General features: G+C 41.6%; 1 protein-coding gene across 1 annotated transcript in view; it reads left to right on the forward strand.

Moving 5' to 3' along the window:
- The first annotated feature begins 461 nt into the window (after positions 1-461).
- The window catches only part of LOC136863150 (endothelin-converting enzyme 2), a 539,501-nt gene continuing 516,628 nt past the window's right edge, over positions 462-23,334 (forward strand). Inside the window, exon 1 of the mRNA XM_067139494.2 lies at positions 462-1,164. Within this exon, the coding sequence (XP_066995595.1) occupies positions 745-1,164 (420 nt within the window). The 5' untranslated portion in view covers positions 462-744. The remainder of the gene's footprint in view (positions 1,165-23,334) is intronic.

Raw genomic sequence — 23,334 nt, forward strand, 5'->3', positions numbered from 1 at the left:
CGAAGCTGCCAAGTTGGGGTCAGAATGCCAGCGCCTCAACCGTCTGACCCATTCAGGCCGGCTGGTTCTTAGTGAGTAACAAGGTGAAATTGATTTTCATCACAGATAATCACGCCCTGGTCATTCCAACCATCGTTACCACCAGACCGCCTCAATTCCTAACCGTCTGGTGTCCGATCAGCCGATCACACATGGGAGGCTACTCTTTGCAGTCCTGCTCCTTCGGAAAAAATAAAATGTTACCTGATAATAATGGCAACATACGCACTATGCCCTGTGTAAATCGTTATCGATCGTGGTATTCATTAAATGAAAAACAGAAGGGTGCCCTTTTTTTATTTCAGCCTTTTTTTTTGGTTGTGTACTGAGTGTCCCCTAGCGGCGAGCCTCGTAAGCAGGCAAACAAGCCGAGACAGCGTGGTGTGATGGTGCAAGCTGGTTGCTAGTTAAACGGTGATCGGCTGTTGCCGGAGCAAGTGGTTGTATCGTATGCGCGCAGTTTACACGCTACTGTTGTGTTTATCAGTGGTGTTTTGCGGGTAAATACAGTTCGAATTTGTGTTCATACAGTGTGAACGTAATTACTTCAGCACTAGAGGTGACAGTTTATTTCTGGATGGTTTCATATAATGTGTGTTAGAGAGTACGGTACTTTTAGTGTACGGAAGAATACATTTACGGATTTTAGTGTTGTGTTGTGATAAGATTGCTGTTTGCATTTGAGAGATACCCGAAACAGTTACGATGGAGAAAGAAAAGGAAATACCTCTAGTCAATGGGGGTCGTGATTCGAAGCCAGAATCACCCGATGAATGTTCATCTTCAGGAGAAAAAGACCCATGTCTTCCCCACAATAATCGACCAAATATTCTTAAACCAGTGTACGACGAAGTTGACAACAAAAAGAAATTGTCCTCTTCGAGTGATAGTTTGAACAAGAATGGATCTGACAGGCCACAGAGATTTAGCTCTGGATTTGAAGACAAGCTGCGGAAGAAAACAGGATTATCTCACGTTGGACTAATCGTCGCAGGAATAATCCTTGCACTTTTACTAATTTGCTTGATTGTAATCATCTCGCTAGGAGCGTCCTGGCCTCGAACTCCACACTCTCAGCAGTTTCCCGTCTGTACCAGTGCAGCATGTCTTCAGGCTTCTGCCCAGGTAAGAGACAGGAGTCGCATTCCGTTTTTAAAATTACTCAATGCTTCTGTATTTACAATTGAAATGTAATCTATGTACTGTCATTGACCACGTGTGGCGTGCGGTAACAATCTCGAATAGGCTCCTACAAATACCAAGCTTGTTAGCTGCATTGTGTCCTTTATTATTCTTAACTGCTCGAACGTTGTATTCAAGTGAATGTTGTCAGGTCTCGCTCTTCGCTGAACAAGTATGTACGAATGAACATTTTGTTAACAGTATGCAGCACAGCTCGTTCCATTTCTGAGAGTCTGGTTATGGTTCATGGCGTCCATCCGCGGAAAGTTGTTCCTGCTACTTGAATAAGACACATGTGATGTGTTCTTTTTGGTTGCTTGTCTGAAGGGAAACAAAGAGACTGTCGTACAGTTCGTCACATCCGGCGTTTGGTTTGTTTCGAGGGGCGTCTTTCGTTCCCTTGCACCAAAACATCTTGAACTGTCTCTTTATCTCTGTTTCGAGATATTGTCATAATAGCATAATAGGTATTTTAATATTATCTTTCGAAAATCTTACAAGGTTTAGAACTGATTGAATGGTGCTGGGTCAGTTACAGCGGTACAATGCATAAGAAGAAAACTCATAACTGATACTGTGTTGTATTTGTTTTCAACAGCAGTCAAACTCCGTCATGGTGTAGAGCTTGAGTGGGCTGGTTCTGAAATGTATATATTTTTGGTTGTTTTAAAAACGGTCCAATAATCTAGTCGTTACACGTTTGTATACGAATTTATAGAAAATGATACAAGAATAAACTCTGAGTGGTGGAGTTTCAGCCGTGGACCACCACCAGTCTCCTTTTATATTGTACTAGATAACTATTTGAAATTAAGCACTGAGTTTCTTATAGTTGCGTACAGGGTACGAATTCACGGGGGGAGGGTTTTCCCCCACCGATGATTTTATCTCAAAGGTTCCTCTCCACTAAAATTGTCCGGGTGGGGGGGATTATTTTATTATAAAATAATGAGGAAAATCTAGAACCCATATATTGCTGAAAATAATGTGTTTATTACGCTTATTTTCATAAAAACATCGGCAACCAATACACATAATATAGATATAATAGGAATAATTTTCCAATGTTTATCATTCTTGTTATAGCAACAGAATTCAAACAAAAAGATTTAAAATGTATGTTATTCTGGGGGAGTAGGTAATTTACTTACAGGTGAATTATATTCGCCCTCCCCCCACCGGGTACTCTCTGAAATAAACACTACTAGTTAAGCCTTGTGATCTTTTTGCCCCCCCCCCCCAAATCTCTTTCTGATTTCGCACCCTGGTTGCGTATCAGTTCTGAATTGCTCATGACCAGACTGTACTTCAGTTGTTTCACGAAGGGTACCACACCAAGGTTAAGTATTTGTGCACTGGTCCTCGTCAGCTGTCGAAAGGCCAGTAAACTTTTGTTGGTGATGCGACTCTTTATTAGAGCTCGAAATGCTACCTGCTATCTAAGAGTATTTTTTAAAATACGTCAATTGTATTCCTGTACAACTGCTGTCAACTGTCGATTGAGTGCTACAGTGTAAACGTGAAATGAATGAATGAATGAGTCAACCTTCTGAATGTACTCACTGTACTGCCCGCGATAATCGTAGGCTCCATCGCACATCCTGGTTGGTGCAATCACTGTTGCATCCGATTGAGATCCAACGTTGCGAATGAATTCTTGCTAATAATCTATGTTATTGGCATGTATGCCAGTAGCGGCGTTTGGTAATTAGAAGTGCGCGTGTGTGTGTGGGGATGTACAAATAACAAAAAAATACGCGGGTTTGTAGGCTATAGCGTCGTGATGGGGATGGCGGCGGGATATATGCATTTTTTTAAAAAAAATCTACAAAATTAGCAAATTCGATAGAAAGGTAAAGGTTGACAGTTCACTAACTTAAGTGTGGTATTTGATTCAGTACAATACAATAAAACTTTCACCAAATAACAATATTACACATGTATTACAATTAAATAGAAGTACGGCGTGATTATACTATTAAAAATAATTTAGTATTTGACTACACAGTAAGAGACAGACACTAAAGAGACTGCCAGACTGACGAATGCGCGCGGCAAGCGGGTGAATCATACCTCAGTATCCATGACCTTAGAAAAATATACCCCGGCTACCCTTCATCATCACTGCACGTGCAAAGTCTCTACTACTGGCTGTGGCGCTATACAAATCTGTTAGCCGCGACGAACAACATTTTGTGCATATTTCCGCTAATGTCCGCCTCTGTGGTGTACTGGTTAGCGTGATAGCTGCCACTCCCAGAGGCCCGGGTTCCATTCCCGGCTCTGCCACGAAATTTGAAAAGTGGTACGAGGGCTGGAACGGAGTCCACTCAGCCTCGGGAGGTCAACTGAGTAGAGGTGGGTTCGATTCCCACCTCAGCCATCCCACTTCTCCTCCAGGCAAATGCCGGGATGGTACCTAACTTAAGGTCAAGGCCGCTTCCTTCCCACGTCCTTGTCTATCCCTTCTCATCATCCCATCCCCTCACAAGGCCCCTGTTCAGCATAGCAGGTGAGGCCGCCTGGGCGATGTACTGGTCCTCCTCCCTAGTTGTATCCCCTGACCGAAAGTCTCACGCTCCAGGACACTGCCCTTGGGGTGGGGTCCCTCGCTGAGTCCGAGGGAAAAACCAACCCTGGAGGGTAAACAGATTAAGAAGATTTCCGCTAATAATTTTGTTAATAATAAAAAATAAAGGAATTAGTTTATGAGACAACAGGGCTTATACAGATTGCTTTTTAAAAATAATTATTGTAATTCCTAGTTTCAGCCGGCTAAAATGGAATAAAAATGTAATGTTTTCTCCACAAAGTGCCCCCCCTATCGTCCCCCTTAATCGCCGATACTGATGTATGCCTTAACATAATTAGAGCCTCGACAGAGAAGAGTAGCACTGAACTTCTAATACCGGGTTACGCGGCTCAGATGACAGAGCATTGGCCCACTGAGCCCAAATTGGAGGGTTCGATGCCAGCTCAGTCCGGTGGTATTTGAAGGTGATGAAGTACGTCAGCTTCGTGTCTGTAGATTTACCGGCACCGAAACGAACTCCTGCAGAGCAAAATACCGGCACCTCTGTAAACTGCAAAAATAGGTGGTAGGACGTAAATCCAATAACATCATTGTTGAACTTTGTGTAAAGTGCCATCTAAACATTTCTTAGAACGACTGTGGAAAATTTCAAGGACACCACACTAAGGATGCCCGCTAAAATTGCAAATCCGTTGTATATAAGTCCTTTCATGTTTTCTACTCAAGGCTATCAAGGAGTTGAATCTGAATGAGTTTATCAGGGACAGGCTATTCCCTCGCTCTTTCTCCTTTATTTTAGATCACTCCGCTGCATTACTGAAGCCCTCAAGAACACAGCTTGAGCAGAGAATTAGGTTAAAATTTCTCTCTCGGCCATCCTAGAGATATATTTCCATTATAATTCCAGGCGAATGCTGGATTGGTAAGTGACCTACAACCCGCAGCTGCCCTGTTCTCAGACTTCACTCATACAAAGTACCGTAAGCTGATGATAGTGATGTCCTAGCCCCCTCCCCCGCCCCCAGATTACTCAATAACTACTTAATCTAACACGTTAGCCAGCTGCATAGTAGATTCCCGTCCAGCTGGCTGAAGTTCGATTCGTGTATTTGCAACGAATTGAAGACTGGTTTGATGAACTAAAACGTGATATACTCAACCTCGAGTAGCCTTCCATAATGTACTGGAGAAGCGGGGTTTAAATCGCACATTCGGCCGTTACGGAAGTGGTTTTCTTTAGCTTCCATTCAACTCCAGGCGAATGCTGGGATGGTAACTAACTAGTACAGAAAGATATAAATCATGGCTACTTACTTCTAAATGCTAGCCCCAATTAATTACAAAGGCAGACACCAGAGAGATACGTGTTATTAGACAGAAACGTTAGGAAACAACAATCCACTTGTCCTGAAATGCAGTAAATGAGTAACAGGCAATTATCCCGCAAAATTTGTTTAAATCTATAATCATCACCAATAAACTGATAAACTTCGTTTTTTGGGCCTACGGTGCCTGACAGGCGTGTCCCAAAGTTTGTCAACATTCGTGTGCAAATAAACATTAAACTCGGTGTAGGTAGTATGAGAAGTGTATCTCATCATACAATCAATCACCAGTGATCTGTATTTAGGGTTATCGCCCAGGTGCCAGCTCCCCTATCAATTGTTTTCCTAGCCTTTTCTTAAACGTTTTCAAAGAACATGGACATTTATCGAACATTTCCCTTGATAATTTATTCCAGTCCCTTACTCCTCATCTTATAAATTAATATTTGTCTCAATTTGTCCTCTTGAATTCAACTTTATCTTCATATTATGATATTTCCTACTTTTAAAAGCTTCGCTCAAGCTCATTCGTCTACTAATATCATTTCACGTCAACTCTTCACTGACAGCTCGAAACATACCACATAGTCTAACACCTCGTCTCCTTACTTCCAAGTCTTCTACTTCTTTCTCAGAAATCACCCAGAAAAAAACGTACTGCTTCCCTTTGGATCTTTCCACTTCTCGTATCAAGTACTTCTGGTGTGGGTCCCATCCGCTGGAACCATACTCTGACGGGGGCCTTACCAGAGACTTATACGCCCTCCCCTTTCCATCCTTGCTAAAACTCCTAAATACACTCATAACCATGTGAAGAGATCTGTAACCTTTCTTAACAACCTCGTTTATATGATTACCCCAATGAAGACCATTCCTTATATTAACACCTAGGTGCTCACAGTGTCCCAATGAGGTACCCTCGAGTAACCTGCCATAATGTACTGGAGAAGCGGGTTTAAATCGCACATTCGGCCATTATGGAAGTGGTTTTCTTTAGCTTCCATTCAACTCCAGGCGAATGCTGGGATGGTAACTAACTAGTACAGAAAGATATATATCATGGCTACTTACTTCTAAATGCTAGCCCCAGTTAATTACAAAGACAGACACCAGAGAGATACGTGTTATTAGACAGAAACGTTAGGCAACTCGGTGATTAACACTGAGGGGACATTTCCTCTTGGTGAAACTTACAACTTGACTTTTCATCCCATTTACCGCTGTCCATCTCACAACATTGCCTAGGACTCCAGGTCCTCCTGCAGACGCTTACAATCCTGAAACTATGTAATAGATGAAGTTGTTGTTTTTCATATGTAATGTTAATATTGTAGATTAGACCTTTTTCAAGCTAAACACAATATAAACTAACTGTTATTATTAAGGATAAAACTCACGTAGCTATAAGCTTGCATTCGGGAGATGGTGGGTTCGAACCCCACTGTCGACAGCCTTGAAGATGGTTTTCTGTGGTTTCTCATTTTCACACCAGGCAAATGCTGGGGCTGTACCTTAATTAAGGCCACGGTCGCTTCCTTCCCATTCCTAGGCCTTTCCTATCCCATTGTCGCCATAAAACCTATCTGTGTCAGTGGGACGTAAAACAAATAGCAAAAAGAAAAAAAATCCCGAAACTGCATTACAACTCTACAGGGTGTATCTAAATTATACCGACAAAAATCAGGGATGCTCTTCGTTTTATATAAAGAACGATGGCGCGATCGGGTTGGCGGAAAAATATTTATATTCCAGAAAATGGGGTTACTTCCGGGCGCACGATTCAGATTCACGAACTCGCCGTATCTGCCGTGGCAGAACGCAAAGCGCTGCCTCATGCTGTGCTTAAGGGAAGGGAGGGGAAGTGGGGTGTATGATGGAGTGATAGAGATAATGCTCCGCATGAATGCACAGTTTTCCTTCGACGCGCGCAGGCAATATCCTCAGTTTGTTTATTAAGGAGCTGTAATTGCACACACAGTAATAAAGACACACTTGTCAGTCAAGGAATGCACCCGATCGTTTCTCGTCTCGTGTGTTTGCCTCAGTAATGTTCTTTATTATTCAACATGCGCGAAGATGCATCGCTGCCGCCACAGATCATGCATTCCTTCACTCACAACATTTTAAAGGAATGGAATACTGAACGGAAGAAACAATACGCCCAATGGTTTGATTACAGTATATCTTTAAAACTTCACCCTTCTAATTCGATCTTGATGAAATAAGTAAAGCTGAGTGCGGAGACCATTTAACTGGCCCACCACGGCCTACCCATCTCCCTGGATAATGATCATTTAAGTGCTGCGCGACACGGCGAGTGAAATGAGGTGGTGCGCCAGTATGACACAGCCACCTTCGGTGCCGAATACCCAGAGGAACATCTTCGAATAATTCAGGCAGTGATTTTACTGAGAAACGGTAGCACATAGGTAGGACATACAGGCCAAGTAAATAGTCACCAATAATGCCGGCCCAAATATTGACACGAAACCGACGCTGAAATGTGCGTACTAAAATCACATGAGGGTTTTCTTCAGTCTTTCTTCACGCAGTCATCTGCCAATGGACACGAAGGTCTAATGATGACGTTTGCGGCGATTAGGGTGCCGGACGCCATAAATCAGTGCAGCTTCTCCCCCATTGCTCTTTGCTGCGCCATAAGGCTAGGTGCAAACCAACTTTCTTCGTTGGTGTACCAAAACGAAGCTATTATCACCCATTTACCCCGCAAACTTAGCATACAGTATTATGGGCAGTTATTTATTTATTTATTCATGTATTTATTTATTTATTTATTCGTGTCAGAGGTACCAATATATACAAGAAAGAGATACTGAATGTAGGCTATGTACTGAATATGAAAAATGTACATGAACAAATGAATGAATCACTTGACAAATTTGCATATGAAGTATAACAAATGGAAGAACATACATAAAAATCAAAAAGGAAAAAGCAAGTATTACATGAAAATATCTACACTATACAGTATATACATTATTTACGCAAGTTGTGACCAGTCGGAAGGTCTGCCTTACAAGGGCTACACCCGGCTAGAAATAGTCACAAGAAATTATTATTATTAATGGTAAATAATTATGAATTGCACATGTAAGATGAAAAATCTAATATGGGTAAAGCTACTGACATAATTCGAACATAGATGAAACCATTAAAAATAAACACTATGTACTCTCCGGTTTTTCTTTCTTGTGTATGTTATTCTGGTGGACAATGCAAAAAGACCAGACGGTTATGTTTTAACCGTTCCAAGAGTAAATCCCTCCCAACAATATTTCCTATGGCGCTTCATACATGTCACAACCAACCATTGCTAAAAGAAAATTGCCAGGAGAAATGAGATAGGATATGTTGCAGAAGGATGGATTGAACTTCAAGGCATGGTATGAAGAAGAAAATATTAAATTAAAAAAAATTGTTGGGTAAGTTAAGATATAAAAACTTATTCGAATTTTCACGGAAAATTTGTGTTTTTGCGTTTTCTCCGTCTTCTTTTACAAACTTCAAACCGTAGACATTCCAACTCTCAGCATGTCCGAAACAATTTTCAAAAATTTAGGTATACAAGTATGCCTGAATGGTTGCAAGATACCTTCTACCTGCTACGTGCCACATGTTCAACACTTGAATGTTTATGAAGCCATTTGAATGATTTCAGTACTCTTCTACATCATTAAATAAAATTAGCGAGTTAAGTATTTGTACTCACTCAACTTAAGATGATTGTATTAGTGCGTTACTAAATCCTGATTATGATCCCCCACTGTCATTCATTTAAAGCTGAAGTTCTTAAAAGAACTGATTGAGCTCAGTATGTGTTCAGAAGGAAAGTACCACCAGACGAATTAAATTTTTGGTCATACATTCAGTTGACAATTTAAAGTATTTTGACACTACCTCACCTTACTTACTTACTTTACTTACTTATCTGCGTTACTTCAGACATTTATATCTGATCGTGAAGATGCTTTTTAAGTAGCGCAAATCATAGTGATGGTTTTTGAAATATTTAAAAAGCTATTTGTTCGGGGCGTCGACCTATGTGGATCTTTTGCCCCTTTCGTGATGGTTTTATAAATCTTTAAAATTTAAAAAAATGTAAATTTAAGAAATTGCTCATTGTTATTACATAAGAGAGTGAGTGAGTGAGTGAGTGAGTGAGTGGTAGTTAATGACTTGTCTGTAAGGTCAGTCATATTTTGGGAAATATTTTTGGAAATAATTATTCAGAAATAATGAGCAACTCTCTGTGCTCAAACAAGCGTAAAATAATGGCATTTCAGGTGCAGTAATTCGTCAGGTCATTATCACACAATTCAGGTGAAGTGGCCAAATTCGAACATTCTTATAGTGCGCAATATACCTTGACTGCATATATTATTTATTTATTTATTATTGCTTTTACGTCCGACTGACTTCTTGTACAGTTTTCGGAGACGCCGAGGTGCCGGAATTTTGTCCTACGGGAGTTCTTTTACGTGCCGGTAAATATACCGACATGCGGTTGACGTATTTGAGCACTTTCAAATACCACCGGACTGAGCCAGGATCGAACCTGCCAATTTTGGCTCAGAAAGCCAGTGCACATATATTATTTGTGTATAAGTAATTTTGATAACGTTTCTCCAATCTATAACCCTATTATTGCATCCCCTCGTCACTTTATGATAAATATTTCAGCGGTATAGGAATTACACGCGGAGAGTGATAACCGTGGTATTGGATATAGCACCACACTTGTGACGTAACACCTATTGGTAGCAGGCTTCTGTATCAGAATATCTGTGTGCTACCCTGTCATTGCAGTCGCCGACCTGGGTGTGAGGCAAGTATCCCTACTACTGTATATGTGTACATCTCCTATGTTCTCGTTTGAGTTCACCATCCAAGTTAATTCATACTCTCAATTTATATAGTTAGAGACACTGTATTGTTTATCTTTAGAATAGAATTAAAATAGACTACAACTGAAACATGTTACAGCTACTAAACAATTCTTCTTTTTCTCACACCTGTGGGGTCGCGGGTGCGAACTGTGTCGCACATGTGGATTTGGCCCTGTTTTATGGCCGGATGCCCTTCCTGACGCCAACCCTATATGGAGGGATGTAATCACTATTGCGTGTTTCTGTGGTGGTTGGTAGTGTAGTGTGTTGTGTTGTGTGAATATGAAGAGGAGAGTGTTGGGACGGATACAAACACCCAGTCCCCGAGCAAGAAGAATTAATCAGAAACTATTAAAATCCCCGACCGGACCGGGAATCGAGCCCGGGACACTCTGAACTGAAGGCCACTACGCTGACCATTCAGCCAACGAATCGCACTTAGAGCTACTAAACAATACAGCATAATAATGACAATAAGAAATAAATTATGATGAGGATGATTTACACAATTATAAAATGACTAGTCCGCCTCTGTGGTGTAGTGGTCAGTGTGAGTAGCTGCCATCCCCGGAGGCCCGCGTTCGATTCCCGGCTCTGCCACGAAATTTGAAAAGTGGTACGAAGGCTGGAACGGGGTCCACTCAGCCTCGGAAGGTCAACTGAGTAGAGGTCGGTTCTATTCCCACCTCAGCCATCCAACTTCTCCTCCAGGCAAATGCCGGGATGGAACCTAACATAAGGCCACGGACGATTCCTTCCCTCTTCCTTGTCTATACCTTCCAATATTCTCATCTCCCCCACAAGGCCCCTGTTCAGCATAGTAGGTGAGGCCGCCTGGGCGAGGTACTGGTCATTCTCCCCAGTTGTATCCCCGACCCAGAGTCTGAAGCTCCAGGACACTGCCTTTCAGGCAGTAGAGGTGGGATCCCTCGCTGCAAAAAAAAAAAAAAAAAAGCAGTCACATCCGTACAGGCCATGAAGGCCCTTGGAGGAGTGGAAGGTAAAGGCTTCCACTATCCGTAACCTCGGCACTTGATGGGGTAGAGTGGTTAGCTCTACGCCCGGCCGCCTTTGCCCCCAGGAATTAACCTGGTACTCATTTTTGGTGTGGGCTGAGTGAACCTCAGGGCCATATGCACCTCCCGAAGTGGAAATCTCGTTTCTTAAATTTTACGACTTCCTGACGGGGAATCGAACCCCCGTCCTTCCGGGCGAGCCGAGCACGCCTTTACCGCCTCGGCCAGGCAGCCCCTGATCCCTCGCCGAGTCCGAGGGAAAAACCGACCCTGGAGGGTAAAGGGATAAAGAAGAAGATAACATGACTATAGTATTCAAAAAATGTTAGCTTATTTAATAGATTTTTAATTTTTATTCTTACTTTTATGATTTGCTTTACGTCGCACTGACACAAAAAGGTCTTATGGGGGACGATGGGATAGTAAATGGCTAGGAGTGGGAAGGAAGCGTCTGTGGCCTTAATTAAGGTGTGAAAATGGGAAATCACCGAAAACTATCTTCAGGGCTGCTAACAGTGTGAATCGAACCCACTATCTACCGAATTAAAGCTTATAGGTACGTGAGTTTTATCCTTAATAATAACAGTTTGTTTATATAGTGTTTAGCTTGAAGAAAGGTCTAATCTACAATATTACCGGGCGAGTTGGCCGTGCGGTTAGAGTCGCGCAGCTGTGAGCTTGCATCCGGGAGAGAGTGGGTTCGAATCCCTCTGTCGGCAGCCCTAAAGAGGTTTTCCGTGGTTTACCATTTTCACACCAGGCAAATGCTGAGGCTGTACCTTAATTAAGGCCACGGCCGCTTCTTTCCCACTCCTAGGACTTCCCTATCCCATCGTCGCCATAAGACCTATGTGTGTCGGTGCGACGTAAAGCAAATAGCGAAAAATCGACAATATTAACATAACATATGGAAAAACAACAACTTCATCTATTACATAGTAGATATTGGTGACAACGTTGCCTGAAACTAGCATATGATGAGCCCCTCTGACAGAGACACTGCCGTGCTGAAGAAACAGCAAAATAATGAGTTTGTATATCTTGTGGTGCGATGAGGTGGTATCGATAAGATTGTATCAGTTTTTGACCGTGTTCCGAAATTGTGATTGGACGAGAGATGATGAAATTGACAGTACAAGTACGGAGGTGAGCATGAGGAAAATCCTAAATCCATATTATTTGCCCTATTTCTCAGGCATGTTCATTTTGCATTCCCATATTACTGGAAGTATAAAGGGAGACCCTAGTCTTTTTAGTTCGAGAATTCCTTCTTTCAAGTGATAACGCCAGTCCTATTCAGGGTGCTCACTTATCTTTCTTTTTTTTTCCTTCATCTGTGTACTCTCTAGGGTTGGTTTTTCCCTCGGATCTCACCTCTACCGCCTCAGAGGCAGTGTCCTGGAGCGTGAAAAACTTTGGGTCGGGGAAACAGCTGGGGAGGAAGACCAGTACCTCGCCCAGGCTGCCTCACCTGCTATGCTGAACAAGGGCATTGTGTGTGTGTGTGTGTGTGTGTGTGGGGGTGATTGGAGGGGATAGACAAAGAAGTGGGAAGGAAGCGTCCGAGGCCTTAAGTTAGGTACCATCCCGGCATTTGCCTGGATGAGAAGTGGGAAACCACGGGAAACCACTTCGAGGATGGCTGAGGTGGGAATCGAACCCCCCTCTACTCAGTTGACCTTCCGAGGCTGAGTGGACCCCGTTCCAGCCCTGGTACCACTTTTCGGATTTCGTGGCAGAGCCGGGAATCGAACGCGGGCCTCCGGGGGTAGCAGCTAATCATGCTAACCAGTGCACCACAGGATGCTCACTTAGATCACAAGAAAATACTGCGCTTCCTTTTGCAATATACGTGTTTCCCTATATAGTTTATTATTATTATTATTATTATTATTATTATTATTATTATTATTATTATTATTATTATTATTATTATAAAAGAGAATCCGGTAAGAAGGAAGTATGTTTCTGTGGAATTTTGAAGAATGTTAAAAACTAGTCCGTAATTCTTTCCATGACTTTGTAACTCGAAATTTTATTGAAACTCGTAAAACATTTGGTTAGCGTTAGACGTTGCTCTTTCGGAGCACCTGGGTTCAAACTCCGACAGTGTTAAGACATTTGTGACTAACAAGGAGGGTGATCTTCCTACTGTGCATAGAAAACTCTTTTTCTGATGGACAACTAATTCATGTTGGAATCTCAAAACAGTATTATTCTGCATAAACCCGAAGAAATTGGCTGAACTTGGAAAGGCACATCCTGGTTCAATTCTTTGTTGTTGTTGTTGTTGTTGTTGTTGTTTTTGGTGTTATAACGATCCATTACGAACACCCTCTGCGGTTTAAAAATTAAAAATACCAGTATGTGTGGCGATGATCTGTGTACTGATTTGACGTTATTAAAAATGTAGCGTTAATCAAAAGGACAACAGTTCTGCCGTGACAGTGTTGCAAAATTAAATTTAGAGAATTTTTTTGAGTTCTTAACAGTTCCCTTTCGTCGCCCTAAGACCTGTCTATGTCGGCGTGACATAAAGCAATTGGTAAAAAAAAATTAAGATCCTTTGAAATATTTGCGTAGTTCTGGGAAGAATTTTGCGTACCATATATTGGAAATTGTAGTAAAGCTTTACGGAAAGAATTGTACTGAACGCCAGTCACCCTCGTGCTTGACCTTAGGAACAGTGTGACACTAGATATTGTTTCGTTTGCAAGGTAGAAGTGAGATCCGCGTGTTTGTGTGTACGAAACATGTGCGATAACTGGAGTGATGGTCTTTCATTCCTGTGCACTTGCGTGTACGGAATTTGATAGCCTGTGTTATTGTGACTTCTATGGTGGTGTGTATAGATAATTTGGTTAGTGTTCAAAATGGACAAGAAGCCCATGAAGAGAATATTAATGTACCATTCCGAAATAAGTACACCGAAACTTTAGAATTACATCGTAATTTTTATTCTAAGATTCCTGTATGTGAATGAAATGGCCACTGTGCAATCTCCAGAATATTGCGATGACTGATTAATTATTAGTATTTCCATTCACAGTTGCTCGGACTGTAGAGTACTGGCCTTCTGAGCTGTAGTTGGTGGGCTCGACCCCGGCATAGTTCGGTGGTATTCGAAAGTGCTTATAAATACGCCGTTCTCCTAACGGTAGATTTACTGACAAGTAAAATAACTCCTGCGAGACGAAATTCCGGCACCTCTGTGTCTAGAAAGAGTAAAACCACTAGCGCCATCGTATCCTAGAATCTTTTACCGGGCATTTATACCAGTAAATGAGATGTTACCGGACGAGTTGGCCGTGCTGTTAGGGGCGCGCCGCTGTGCGCTTGCATGCACGAGATAGTGGGTTCGAACCCTACTGCCGGCACCCCTGAAGTTGGTTTTCCGTGGTTTACCATTTTCACAACAGGCAAGTGCTGGGGATTTACCTTAAATAAGGCCATGGTCGTTTTCTTCCCAGTCCTAGACCTTTCCTATCCCGTCGTCGCCGTAAGAGCTATCTGTGTCGGTGCGACGTAAGGCAGATTGTAAAGAAAAAAAGAGATGATAAATGCCGAAATGTTCAGAATTTCGGAATTGCATACCCGTACTGAATAAAAACGTCAGTTCTTTTGCTTGGTCTCTTTAGTTTTGTCTCTTTTGCTTGTTCTCTCAGCTAGAAAGATACAGGAGATTGCGCGTCGGGTGTACCTATCGTCCTCTCTTTTGTTGCACGTATGCAGAACAAAGAGGCGGCTTCTGCATATAATTCCAGAATTGCGCAGTGAATAAGAACGTTGAATCTTTTGATTGGTCTCGTGCGTGTTTCTTCCGCCACACAGATCAACGAGACTGCGCTTCGGATGCACCCATTGCTCCTTCTTGTTGCGCTCATACAGGCCAAGGAGGACACTTTCACGTGCATTTATATGCATGATGTTAACTGGAGTCATTTCATTGCTAATCAGCGGGAAGTTTCATGGAGTGTTTAGCACAGCTGGGAATTCAATCTCTGAGGTGACTACCGTACTTTTCAAGCGGAGCAGCCTTTTCCTGTCGTAAGAAAATAATGCTTTATACTACTCAGCCTTACTCAACATTGTAGCTTCCAGGGAAATCCTCTCTTATTGCCTCCACTTTCTTCTTTTTTTTTTTACAAGTTGCTTTACGTCGCACCGACACAGATAGGTCTTATGGCGACGATTTTATGGGAAAGGGCTAGGAGTGGGAAGGAAGCGGCCGTGGCTTTAATTAAGGTACAGCCCCAGTATTTGCCTGGTGTGAAAATGAGAAACTGTGGAAAATGATCTTCAGGGCTGCCGACAGTGGGGTTCGAACTCACTATCTCCCGAATACTGGATACTGGTCGCACTTAAGCTGCAGCTATCGAGTTCGGTCGCTTTCTTCTGATTAGATGGTCATTAAGATCAGTAGCATTGTTACTAGCATGGCGCTAAAGCGGCTGCACTCTGCATTTCGTTCGGTGTATGTGAGATTTTCGAAATGAACGGCTCTGTGATTCGGGGTCCACCCAGAACTGTCTGTACCTTAGCTTATGATAGAAAGCTTTAAGGTCGTGAAAACATTTAGATAAGGAATTCTAACACATTACGCTTCGGTACTGAGACTAAAGGATAAAGTAGCATAGGCTACTGAGAGGAATGAACAAGTAAGCATCGTATGTTCTCGTGTACGTTTTAGAGCTGGAGAAAACTTGCATAAAAGCTCTGTTAAATTGTGTATGAGGAACTTGTCTGCCGGGCTGAATGGCTCAGACGGTTGAGGCGCTGGCCTTCTGACCCCAACTTGGCAGGATCGATCCTGGCTCTGTCCGGTGGTATTTGAAGGTGCTCAAATACGTCAGCCTCGTGTTGGTAGATTTACTGGCACGTAAAAGAACTCCTCCGGGACTAAATTCTGGTCCCTCGGCGTCTCCGAAAACCGTAAAAGGAAGTTAGTGGGACGTAAAGCAAATAACATTATTAGGAACTTGTCTCATAATCTGGATTATTTTGGAATCTGTCCTAGCGTACTTTTCACTGTTTTAATCTAGATTTGGGTTAGGCTTGAGAGAGAGAGAGAGAGAGAGAGAGAGAGAGAGAGAGTATCCAGGTATATAGATAATACGATATTTAGGTCACTGATTTCTGGAAAAGAGACTAAAAGGACGACGCCCATACTACTTGGGACAGAGGCTTAGAACCTTCGGATGTCAATAGACACTATTGCTTACCATGTCAACCGACAACAGGGGACTGGAGGTATAACTGCAACGTCCCTTCAACTGCTATCGGTCTTAAGAGACGGTGACTTTGTTTTGAATAGGGATTCTTGGAACGTATCAGTATATCTCAAAAGATTCTCTCGTATTTAGGCTTAAGCATTTTAAACTGTATAAAATGTAGGTCATACGCCTTCACACCACTGCCTTCACGGCCACTAAAATGTGCTGGTATTTGATCTTGCGTTCTTGGTCATAAGAGGCGAGCACCCAATCAACTGATCGCATGCATTTTAAATCCTGTAATGAGGGTTGCTTTGGGATGCATTTGAATTTGAATCTAAGCCCACTGTCCGTTATCCTAGTAGTTTCCTGGAGCTTCGCACGTCAACCCAAGTCGGGTGCTGGCGTTAGTTAATTACTTATATCATACACGCAGATTATACTGTCTAACATGTAGGTCAGACACCTTCACACCGCTATCTTCACGACCACCAAAATGAAATAGGTGCAACAAGGAAAACAATGACGATGATGTCTTTGAACCGAATTTTAGAATATTTGTAATTTACAAGAGCAAAACCATATTAGTTTTCCATCCATTAATATTCTAATTCACTTTAGTATGAGAGGTTCGGTATACCTTCTTTTTGAATTGGTATTCCAAACTCTTGAGGTGTGTGTATTGCTCTAGGAAGAAGAAGAAGAAGAAGGAGGTCTTTTCTTGCGATAGCTGCTTTTATTTACTCCATTGGATATCTGATATTCCGTTTGATCCATTTTCTCGTACGACCTTGCTTAATTACTTACTGTAGTTACACTTTTGGTGTCACCTCTAGTGGGCATAGTGACCTGTCTTCTCAGAGTGTGGGCTATTACTTCGCCTTGACTTCGAGTTGAAACGACATTCCACACAAGCGTGTTATATATATTAACATATTTTATCAGGTTTGCCGTATGAGACTAGTTTCGCTTGTAACTCGCTCTTCAGAGTTGCCTCAAGACACCGATCCATGCGTCAACATTTAAAATATTTCTTTCCTCTGATTGTGACGTCTTAACCACAGCAAATGGTGGATGACATATACAACTTTCAGATAACTAACTTCTTTCTTTTTACGTTGTGACTATAGTTCAGAAATATGGAAATCTTCCTCTTCCTTGCCTTATCCTAAATACATGAGGTCGACAGAACATTCGATGTCTTTCCTGACGCCAACCTTATGTGAAAGAATGTGCTTTGTGATGGTTGGTAGTGTGTTGTGTTGTGTTGTGTGTAAATATAGATGTGTACATACTAAGACTAGCACAACCACGAACATCAAGTCCCTGAGCTAGAGGAATTAACCAGATGTGTTAAAAATTCTGGCCTGGTCGGGAATCGAACCTCCTTTGGACGAAAGGTCACTATGCTAACCAATCAGCAAAGGAGCGGGACTTTGAAATCTTGAAGCATTTGTTATATTATTCACATTTAATAGTGGCGTTGTATGACACTATTATTTGCCATATTTTTATTCAAGATTGATATAATACTCCGAAAACAGTCAAAATTAGTTACTGGAACGTAAGAACATTATTGTGCGGAAAGCAATGGCAAACTACCTCACTCCTCATCTTGCCTAGTACGCCTCATTTTGGTGCTGCCATTAGTTTTTGCGGTTTCCCTATAACTACATAGCCTTTGTTGGTGCTTTTTGAGGATCCAACCAGCCTCTGGACTGATGACCTAACAGACAAGATTATTATTATTATTATTATTATTATTATTATTATTATTATTATTATTATTATTATTATTATTATTTATATATAAGATAACAGTGACCAGTGACATTCCGAACACTGAGTTAGTAAAGTTTCTGATGTACAAAACTTGGTTTAGCCTGTAACTTTTTGATGATAATAAATAAAATCATGATAAAATATCATGAATAAAATATGTAAATTAATAAAATTACTCAAAACTTCTTAGAATACTTTAAATGAATTACTTTAATAAAAATAGTTAACCGAACTGTCCGTAGTATGGGCGCCAGAGTTCACCAGAATGGATCCCTCGAATTTAGATAAGAGCATGATAAACTGTATATCCCAGGGCGTGTACATAATGCTGCTACTGGTACATCTGCTGCAGGCCTTACCTAACCTCCTGAAAACGACTAAATAGGTAGGAACTGCACCTAGGTTCATAAATAACTCCATTGATTCTAAAATAGCTAACTATATTCTTAACAAAATCCGTGCATGAGCACCTCATCAACATACAACATTATACATATAATACACACATAAAATATTGCTGGAAGACTCCATATTTACAACAACAATAATGAAAACCGTGGGAAAACGAAAGCGAGAACTAAGCTACCATTAGTAGATAGTCCGATGAACAATGTACATGTATGAAGATAAATACCCTTCACTGTCTCTATATCAATTCGACTTACCGATTCTCATAATCGGCAGTTATCACATCACACAGATACTGTACCTTGTAATACTGTGTTCACATATTTTAACACTTGTTGTAAAGATATATACACACGTCTGTCGATCCTCAACATAAATTATGGAAAGTCTGAGATAGCTTTCACCAACATATAAGGCCAGACCTCCACAAGTACTAACAACACTTAATGCGTACGCCCTCCACAATTTGTTGATCAGCCACTTTCCACGAACATAACCAGACTACGCTCCACGAACGTTTGAAGTCCAGTCCATTGCAGCCGTGTCACTCGAATACCGTATATCAGCACCACTTCCTTCCCGTACAGTGTGTCAGTTGTGGTTCTCTTCCGTAGTGATTCCTTTTACAATGTCCCCGGTTGCCGCCGTATGATCAACCTTTATAGACATCAACATCCCCCTCCTCTCAGATGATACGTCTGGATTGGTGCTTGCCAGCCAATCAGGAGTGAACCTCTTGTCAAGAACTGAACTTCTCCTTGCTCCCAAGAGATAAACAAACTCTGGGGTTTATTACATGAGTCAACGAACTTCCCTAATACAACAAGCTCATCTTATCAGGCTGGGATATATACATGACTCAAGGAATACCCCGACACAAGTACATCACAACAAACACTGGGGTAGCCACATGACTCATCCGAATTACCAGAGTTATTAAAGCAATGTTTCCCCACTCGTGCAAAACAAATTACTCATACCTACATATGTGGATATCTTCCAGCTTACAAATATAAATGGCAAAATACACAAATGAAATACTGATGATAATAATAATAATGATAATAATAATAAATAGAATACTGACAATAATAATAATAATAGAATACTGACAATAATATCTCTAACTTCTACATATAATTCGGGGGTGTGATATATGTACTATCACAAGCCCAGAGCACCATATGAATACACAACGTTACCCTATAATGCGAAAGTAGAGACATATTTCATGAACAATTATACATTTTCTCCCGGTGATATAGTGTTGCATATATTTATTTGCAGATTGATTGAATGAAGGGTTGAGATCACAATCACAAGAGTAGAACTTGAAGGGTATTTGATGACCAGCACACGTTTTGGCCACTAAATCTCTCCAAACAGTTCAGGCATTGTACTAATCATAAATTAGGGGGCGTGAATCATGTGGGAGTTGCACGGTCAGCGGCGCCACACGAGATATTATTGAGGCGAATATTCCGGCAATACGTTTGTAAGAAATATTCGTTTCTGATCATTTTAATGACATTTTGTGTGCAGTATCCTTTGGAGGGAGGGGTTTAGGCCTATAATGAATTCTTCTTTCACTTTTCCAACACTAGTGTTGGGGTTGCGGGTGCGGAATGTGTCGAATTTTTTTTGGCTTGGCCCTGTTTTACGACCGGATGCCCTTCCTGACGCCAACCGTATTCCGCGACCTGGAATTGAATCTGAGTCCCCATGAACCGAAGGCCTATGTAAATATTTAACAGTTAACCCTGTCGTGCGCGCATGTGATTTCAGAAGGAAAATACAGTTCCTTTTTTTTAATCACTGAAAGCTTACAAGATACAATGATTCACTTCTCCTTAAAAAATTACAAACCCATTTTCTTTGAAAATTGTCTCTTGTAAGGTCTCATTTTTCGAGAAAATGATAATATTATATGCACGATAAAATAGTATTATTCTAAATAACTCCCATTTCTACTGTATGAAAAAAATATTTAATGGTTAGCGTGTGGCCTCTAGAGAGGCTGGTACCGGTCTTTCGCGTCGACGCCGTATGGGCGACCTGCACGTCACTGATTACAGTTACTTTATGCGGACGTACTTACTTCAGTCACTTAGCAAATGTGACTCATATAAAACAACAGGTTCAGAGGCCACCACAGCGTTTGCCGCTTCTGTGGAACTAGTAACACATTTCACAGTGAAGTGTGGAGTATATTTAAGTGCATTCTTAAAGGAAACCGCATTAAATAAGACCCATATTAGGGACCTCATTTCAGATTTGTGCGGACGAAAGGGCCTTGTTCTGATAGAAGTATAATTTCAGTGAGGTTTGGTTACATGGTATGGGTCGTTTGCTGTAAGATTGCATTCAGGAGATGGTGTCTTCCAACTTCACCTTTGGTAGCCCTAAGGATAGATTACTCTGGTATCCCATTTTCACACCACGTAAATTCCCGGGCTGTACATTAATTGAGGGGAGTTTGTTCAAAACGCGCTATTTCCACCAGAAGAAAGTCGTGGGAAAACGCAAGAAACATATAATGAAAGGCACATGGGACGTAGACATGATCGGATATGGTACATCTTCCAAGGAATGACATCTTATTCTTTTTGTCTGGATTGCTCGTGGCATTCGGTAGTATTCAACTACATCAGTGCGTGAAGAAATGAAATGAAAATCCACAGCCTGTTTCCAGCCATTCGACCGGGTCAGCAATGGAGGATAGAAATTATGCCGGCTGCCGAAGCCTGTCGCACTCCTCTGGGGCAATGATTAATGAATGACAAATGAAATGAAATTATATTGGAGAGTGTTCTTGGAATGAAATATGACAGGGAAAACCTCAGTACCCGGAGAAAAACCTGTCCCGCCTCCGCTTCGTCAAGCACAAATCTGACATGGAGTTACCGGGATTTGAACCACGGAACCCAGCAATGAGAGGACGGCGCGCTGCCGCCTGAGTCACGGAGGCTCAGTGCATGTAGACAAAATACTAATTTTTGTCTGAAGTTGAAATAACACCTTTTGAACAGACTCTCCTCAATTGAGTCGACGCCCACTACCTTCACAGTTCTATCTTTTTCCCACTTGAGCGTTGCGGAAATCCTGTAAGCCCTGTGTATTAGTGTGGCGGCAGGAATGCCTTACAAAAAGGTTCCGGTGATAAAGCTTGTTTATGTAAGCTAAAAATACCAAGAATTTGAAGTTATCATTTCGAAGTTGTCCTGGTAGGCACACTTGCTTAATCACCGACGTCCAAAGAACAGAACATTTGGTTACCTGCCTAAACTAAGAAACGATCGGTCGAATTTTCATTACTATTAATGTGAAACGGAGCGAGGACCGTGAGCCACTTCCGCATGATAAGATATAACCAGACTAGCGTGTTGTTCGTTCAGGGTATAATAGCTGATCATCTAGCAAAGCAGAGTATCGCCTACCAACACGACACTGATTTGAGAAATTGCGTCTTGGTAGGCGCCATCTTACGTCCATCATACGTATCCGTCTCGGTCATGGCTGCTACCCAAATTATTTTTATCGAATTAGAGTAGTGGATTCTCCTATGTGCGACAAGGACCAAGAGGAAATTGCCGATCTTAACCATATCATTCTCGGCTGCAGTAAATATAGACAGACACAAAGTGTGTTATATGAAAAACTGGCCCTTACTCATGTCCCGCTTCTTACCAGGGTAATATGTTTACTAAGAAGATCTGATACTATCTGATACCAACATTTACCTAGCACAGGGCCTCTCAGAGTGCATGCACCGGTGCATGTACTGTCCACGGTGCAAAAGACGATTTCGCTTGGTGGACCAGAATGCAACCTCGATTTGGAACAATAGCACTGTCTCTCTCTTTCCCCATGCCTGTCTCGCTCGCTCCGCCTGTCTTCTTCCTCACTTGCTCCGTAGCGCTCCAAATCAGAGCCGAGTTGAGCCGAGCTTAGCTGAGTAGCCCCGAGACGAAGCGTTGGTCCGAGCCCAGCCGAATGGGACCGATGCACTGTGCACAAGAATTCTGCGCCTCAATTTGCACGCGTGAGATTTTGGGCGTTTGAGAGGCCCTGATCCTAGCACTCGCCCAGTTTTTACATATGACTGATCTGAAGATATGAATGAGACATTTTTCGCCGAAGGTTCTTTTGCGTTTGTTGTGAAGTGAATAAAATGTGCTGTACTTCTTTTGTGTTCAGGTATTTCATCTGCTGCATGTATTTTAAATACAATGTTCTTTTATATATGGTATGTATTTTATGATTTATCCATGATGTTTTTTGGATGCATGGCTTCTTGCCGAATGCCAAATACAGTAAGTGAAAAAAAAAGATCAGGGTAAGCCTGCATGGACTCGGGTGACGTGGGTTCAAGTGCCACCAATGGTCATTCTTGAAATGGTTTTCTAGGTCACGGCACCGTGCGTCCCCACCCTTGTTCCAGTTAAGTAAATATTAACAGTCGAACAGACACTGCAGTGAACGTGCAGCAAGAATACGGTGGTTTAAATGCATTCAATGAAACTGCGTTGCCTTTTTAACGTTGTGCTTTACAATACACCGATGTTTAAAAGGAAAAGGCTATTCGGCGTGAATCCTCGAGTTGGGCATTCTGAAGAAAATATTGCGATTTCTGCATGGAGTTATAGCTGTAGAGAAATGGAACTTCATTGCAGAAATCAGTAGAACAATACTCGTAATGTACCTATTTTAGATGTGAATATGAAAACTGTAATTACTAATTACATGCATGCTTTGAAATAAATGCCAAAAATAAAAAGCTCAAGAATGTGATAAATATATTGACCCTCTTTCATATTTCAATGCAAAAAATAAAGTACAAGATTAATTCAGTGCTGAGACAGATATAGTTTAGGATGCAAAAAATTAATTAAGCTCAAAAACTGTCGAAGTTATGTAGCCTCAAAGTAT

Source organism: Anabrus simplex, chromosome 2 (assembly GCF_040414725.1).
Source record: "Anabrus simplex isolate iqAnaSimp1 chromosome 2, ASM4041472v1, whole genome shotgun sequence".
In the NCBI taxonomy this organism is placed as follows: domain Eukaryota; kingdom Metazoa; phylum Arthropoda; class Insecta; order Orthoptera; family Tettigoniidae; genus Anabrus; species Anabrus simplex.